General features: G+C 41.2%; 1 protein-coding gene and 1 non-coding gene across 2 annotated transcripts; both read left to right on the forward strand.

Annotated features, from left to right (window-relative positions):
- Positions 1–480: 480 nt before the first annotated feature.
- RPL37 (ribosomal protein L37) lies at positions 481–3,082 on the forward strand. The gene is made up of 4 exons (XM_052670397.1): positions 481–607; positions 1,279–1,414; positions 1,651–1,735; positions 2,860–3,082. The coding sequence occupies exons 1-4, from the start codon at positions 605–607 to the stop codon at positions 2,927–2,929; spliced, it is 294 nt and encodes a 97-aa protein (XP_052526357.1). The 5' UTR covers positions 481–604; the 3' UTR covers positions 2,930–3,082.
- On the forward strand, positions 2,694–2,773 carry LOC128074681 (small nucleolar RNA SNORD72). The gene has a single exon (XR_008203268.1). It is a non-coding gene; the product is annotated as a small nucleolar RNA SNORD72 (small nucleolar RNA).
- Positions 3,083–6,416: the final 3,334 nt, after the last annotated feature.

Below are 6,416 nucleotides of genomic sequence, written 5' to 3' on the forward strand. Positions count from 1 at the left end.
TGCTAAAATGAAAGAGCTGGGCGAGTGACCTGGGCCACTTTCTAAGGTGCAATTTTCTACAGACTGTAAGTGTGCTGGAGGTGTACAGTAGGCTAGCATGTAAGAATTTATGTGGCGTATCTATGCTAGAATCTATTTTGCCTCAGTGATTGCTTTGGACAATTGACAGGTTGCTGTGGGATGTGGTGGACAGCAGTGGGGTCTCTGTTTATGGCTGTTCTTTTGATGTGTACTGCAACCACAACGTCCCGGGTGCAAACTGTGAGAAGAGCTCTCTGCGAACTTATCAATTAGATCCTACAGCCTGGCATGAGCTGCAGCTGACCGCGCGGAACACAGAACAGCTCACTGTGTGAGTAACATAGCTTTACCGAGATACTGTTTTCTTTACCAGCAATGTAGGATTACAGACAACTGCACCCCACCCTCTGCTCCCCGGCAGGCGGCCGCACCGCATACATACAGCGCAGGGAACCAATCCGAGCTCGCGGAAGGCACTTCCGCTCCGCCTCGCCGAGCCCCGCCGCGCACCCGGAAGCAGTTGTGGGGGTTATAGCGGAAGCGGGGCGGGGCTCGGCCTCTTTGGTGCTGGCGGCCGGCGAAGATGGTGAGTGCGGTGCTGCTGGCGCGGGCATCGGCCGACATCCGCCACAGGGACGGGTCCTGGCAGCTGGCGGGCCTCGTGTGGTGCTCGGAATGGCCCCGTGCACTGTTGCAGCCGGGCCTGGTGGCAGGATGGCTCCGCGGGGCGGCGGCTGCTGTGCCGAGGCCTGGGAGCCTGGTGGCGGGCGCGGCGCTGGGCCCGGGCCCGGTCTCGCTGCGGAAAGCGAACGTGGGGCGTCTCCTCAAGCGGGAGTTACGGGGCTGCGCTGTCTGCAAGGGGCTTCTCAATAATGTGGATCCGAGCGGGCCGGGGCTAGCTTAGAGGGGAATCGGCAGTGATCGGTGGCGAGCGTATGTCTGACGTTACTGATGGAATTACCTTTATTCGGGAAGAAATTTAACATCAATGAGTTTGGGGGCAGCTTTGATGGTAACTGCTGGGTAGTTTCGTTCAGCGGCAGGTGGGGGACAGGGCTGGGTGGCAAAGAGACTTGTAAAGAGCTGATCTCTAAAAATGGAGGAGGCCTACAGGTATTGGCCTACAGGGTTGGTGCCTGAGTGCAGCGTGCCACCATCATGTTTATTGGTTTTAAAGAACAGTGCTTGGTTGTTTGTTTTTTTTTTTTTAAAGCTTATTTCTTCTGGTATGTACAAGTGTCTTGAAATGTTTTTTAGACAAAGGGTACATCATCCTTTGGTAAGCGACGGAATAAGACACATACCTTGTGTCGTCGATGTGGGTCCAAGGCATACCACCTGCAGAAGTCTACCTGTGGGAAATGTGGATACCCTGCCAAGCGTAAGAGAAAGTGTAAGTAAGGAAGTTCTGACTGACTTGAGCTAAATGCTTGTGTTTCTTTGTTTTCGGGATGTCAGGTTATTTTCAGACTAGGGAAGAATAATTTGGTGTTTGATGCCTTTTTGAAACTATTTAGTTTAGCTGTCTATAGTGTTACTGGGTAAAGTTGATCTTGTTTAAAACTTTTTTGTACTTCTGTTAGTGAATAGTTGTGCAGATCAGCATTAACTGTAATTTATATATTCCAGACAACTGGAGCGCAAAGGCTAAAAGACGCAACACCACTGGTACTGGTCGCATGAGGCACCTGAAAAAGGTGTACCGTCGCTTCAGGTATGATGTGTCATTGTTAATTAGTGTAACATGATATCTTGTGTATTCACCTGATTATAAAATCAGTCACCCAGAGTAGACACGTTTGTTTAGAACACTGAGAATGGTGTGATCTTCTAAAATATGCTGTGATATAAAGGATGCACAGCATGTTGCTTTGAGGTTGAAAAGCTTGCTGTTAGTAACACACTGGTTACATAAGAAGCTCTGATGTTTCTTTTAAATATGAATGGTACAGAACACAGGGTACAGTAATAAAATGGCTGCACTTGAAAGAGAATAGTGCTTTGTTTGCCATTGCCTGTATTTGTAAGTCACTTAAGTTGCTGGTTGCACTCTAGTGTGGATTTTTGTAGCAGAATTCACAAAATGTGTTCCAATCCCCCTACTTAAGCACACACACAAATTACCTATTTTTCTGTTACTTAGAGCTCAATTAGCAGTAAGTAGCTGTTCATCAGATTTTGTGTTACAGGTTTCTAGAAGTCAGTGTGAAGCTTTGAGCTGTTCTTACAGGATACTGTAGGGATGGGTACTATACTACAGTATGGGTACTATACTGTGAAATTACCTAATTTAAGTTCTGGAGCTGGGTATAGTTGAAGGATCCTTTGTATGGGTTTTTTCTTTTAATTATCAGTTTTCCCCAGTTGCAGCCAGAAAATACTTTGTTGTGCAACTGCAACCCCCATTCCCCTAAGAGTGGCTGAAATATCAGTGTTGCATAGAATAGCAAGCTTAAAACTGACTCTTTTGTCACTACTGTTCTAGTTTTTTTAAGAACATAGAGAATTTCTGTAAGAAAATTTCTGCAAGAAATTGCTGAGCTACCTAAACAATGGGGTGCCTTCAGTAGATGTACTGTATCTGAGTTTTACTAGTTACTAAAGTTTTTCTATTTGAAAATGTCAAATTTACTTTTTCAGAAGAGAGAGAAAACAAACCGTGTATTCCAAACAGCTTGTCAATGATGTTTCTTAATAAAATGTCTGAACATATGAACTTCATAGTGATTACAGTGCATGACTGAGATAAGCTGAAAAAAAGCGTATTACTTAGTATATAAAACAGCCTTGAGGAAGTGCCCACTTTTCAGCACATGGTAACTGTATTATTACTTGCAGGAATGGATTCCGTGAGGGAACCACACCGAAGCCGAAGAGAGCAGCTGTTGCAGCATCCAGCTCATCATAAAGACTCATCTATTTGCTAAAATAAATGGTCTTATTCATAAAATGTCACCTTTTATATATGTACTTCAGTGAAAAAGGGGATATCTGAAAATATGTATACTTATACAGTTTTCAGTGATACGAAAAGATACATTAAAATTAATTCTTTGCTTGACTCCTCATTTGATAGCATCTTTACGTTGGAAACAGTCATTATCTCTGCGCTGCATTTAAAAAGAGGCTTTTATGGGTTATTTGAGAAATTCCACTTGCAAGAGAAATTGAATGCTGGCTGTGGGCTTGTTCCTAAGTTTTTCTGGGTAATTCACAGACACAGCAAATGGTAACACGGAGAATTCGTCTCAAATCCAGTAACGTGGCTAATTCCTTTAAGTGCTGTTCTGAGATGCAGTAGTTTCAGATGGATGCCCAGAGTTAGCCACATTGTTCGTTACTTTGTGACTCTGAAAGGCCAACTAAAGTATTACTTATTCACTGGGTCACTGCTTCTTGGGGTAGGGTGGGGGAAATTGCTCCAAGGGCTGTATTGCGTTGAAAAAAGAAGAAAACTATCCAAACCATGTTGGAAAATCAATGTGAAGGGAAAAATAGGTAAGTTAAGCTGAGTGTGAACAAGTAAATCAAATGATAGGTAGTAAGATACAGATGAGAGTAGGCCACATGTAAGTATGTCTGAATTACAGACTGATACCTGATGAGCTTAGATATTACACTGTGGTTCTGGGTCCTTGCTGGCTTTAAAACTGACTTAAAATAATAGAGGATGGTGATCCTACAACGGATGATTTTCAGGTGCCTTGAAAAGGAAATTAGGATAAGGTGGGAAGGAACCTGATACTTGCTTTAAGCTTCTGAAACTGCTTGTAGTTCTTTTGGTTTCATCATTAATTTCTGTTCTGAAGCAGCGTTAGGTTTGCTACATTTGTAATTGTTCTTAAAATTATTGATGAGAGGCAGGTATTAAGTTCATTTGGGTTATGGTAAACGTTCAGAAAAGCTCAGATAGCTCAGCAGTACGTCTGTCACAACTGGCCTAGAAGAATGAACTGGCCTTTGCTGAATGTAGACTCTCAGGTACTCACTTCCTACTGTTTCTCCTAAGTGCTGAAAACTGAAAATGCCTTGGTGATTTCTTTTGTATACAAATAATCTCTTGTAAAGTTGGTAAAATAATCCTAGCTCAGGAGTTATTAGAATTGAGCCTTTGTACTGTGCTCTTTAGATCATAATGTGTAGAACTAACTTAGACCGGTGATTTTTGCTTTCCTCTGACTGATAGATCAAGCACAGGTAATCCAAGAGACTATTAGACCATGTAGTCTAAATTACATGAAAAATTATCAAATTTCATATTGATTGAAGCAAGAATTCTGTTTCCAGGCAACAGCCAATCTTTTTATTTTAATTAAAAGTTTCTCAAAGTCAGTGTTCCATGTTCCAATGTCCAGCTCTAGAAGTAACAATACCAGAGTTTAAAAAGAAAAAGAGGTCCTTGCCAGCTTGACAATGATGGTCAGAGTTCTGAGTATCCATCTTTTATGGAGGAATTCTGCCTAGTGCCATGGAGCAGTATTTCATCTGTGTTGATTCCTCTGATAAATCAAAAGTATAAGACCTGACAATCTGACACAGCTATTGAAGATGTAGTGAGCCACAGTTAACAGACAACTAATTAGAAAATTACTTTTAACCCAGAGTTTTAGTTTTACATTAGAGTGACTTTGTTTATATGTTGCAGTTAATAAAAGCTAATACCCTGAAGATAATTTTGCCTTTTAATACTGTACTTCCTGCAAAAACGCGTAAATATTAGCACCTATTTTAGCTCATTTTCATGTGTGCACTGGCAAGGGTGTTTTGACTTTTGTCAGTGTGAGGTTGTTGCCCCCACAATAGGAACAGCTGTAGATGTGCCTACAATTAGTATGCTACCATGTAGTACTAATTTCATTTTATGTAGAAGCTGAAATCTAATTCTCTGTTGTATTAAGTGTGGAGACTGGTCTAGCTGTTTTTGGAACAGTGACAGAAGGAAACAAAACCCACTAGATTTAGGAGCCTCCTGGAAAAGGTGGCTCTAACATGCAGGATCTATGAGAAAAAAGTTGGGGAGAAGTTAATCACATTTTCCTTAAGAATTTACATGAACAGTGTGCTTTGACTCATGACAATGATTTTAAGACCTAGCAGAAAGTTTTCCACAGGCAGCTTCACTACTACTCTAGATTCTTAACCTTCGCTTTTGTATTAAAACTTGATACGGAGTCCTGCAAATGCAGTAATTTTCCTATAGTATTACAGATTACCACAAGCTGTACATTGGATACTATACAGATTTCAAGCACCTAGATCCTGATTACATAATCTAGGTCACCTTGTTTTGTAACTACAAAAATTTTACAGGAAGATGAAGGAAAAAAATGAAGGAGCAAAACTCAAATGTGGATTCCTACTTGAAATGTATTTTCCCAACAGATAATAGCTGAAGAACCAAGCAGACTAAATTGTTAGCAGGCTCCACTTGTATTTTGTTTTTACTAAAAATGAGCTCTTGTTGTAATAACATGGGAAAATGAAAAGAGTACAGCCTTCTTACTGTTAGGAACTAAGGCCTGTAGTGCTCTGAATTTTCTTCAGAATTTGAAATGTAATCAATCACTGGCATTCTGTAAATATCTAAGGAACACTTAGAGAAGTTATTTTTAGCTATTTCATCAAATATCTGCATTCCTACCATACACTTCTCTCACATCCAAGAAATACTGGTAAACTATTTCAGGTTTTTTGCTCCAATATTTGCAGCTGCCACCTGTTTCACATGCAACTGAGCAGCATTAAACTCTTGCAGTCAAACATTTGTTTTCATTACATGCTTGTTTTTTTGTATCTCTGAAGCTTTTATCAACTATTCATAGTTCTCTCATGGTTTCTTTCCTGTGAGTTTCTCAGATGAGAGCCTACTAACTGGCCTTCTGTTAAAATGTTTTCAAAATACAATGTCTATCCCTGATACTTACTCTTCTGCTGCTGGAGTAGGAGGCAATAGTGGCGAATAAAATGTCATACAGTAAAAAGGTGGTAAGTTTATATAAATCAACATCAAATACCTTGTAATGTTAGCACTTTCAGGCTGAGGCCTCATTAGATTATGGAATTGACATTCAAGTAAATTAGTGCTATGCTTGTGCTTGCTAATAGTTCAGTGGCTGTGCTTTAGTGAGGCAGGAGAAAGCATTTCATTTGCTGTCACTCAGTCTGGTTGGGGTCTGGCAGTAACATTCCTCTTGAGTCAGTGATCTTTCCAGGACAAATAACTGCCCAGTTATCACAGAAAGGCTTAGGTCTTTAAGACTATCTAGTTCTAACCCTTCCATGGGCAGGGTTGCCACCCACCATGTCAGGCTGCCCAGGGTTCCATTGAACCTGGGCTTGAATGCCTTCAGAGATGGGCCATTCACAACTTCTTTTGGTAATGTGTGCCAGTGCCT

The sequence above is a fragment of the Tympanuchus pallidicinctus genome, unplaced genomic scaffold (genome assembly GCF_026119805.1).
Source record: "Tympanuchus pallidicinctus isolate F22 unplaced genomic scaffold, pur_lepc_1.0 scaffold9, whole genome shotgun sequence".
Lineage (NCBI taxonomy): Eukaryota > Metazoa > Chordata > Aves > Galliformes > Phasianidae > Tympanuchus > Tympanuchus pallidicinctus.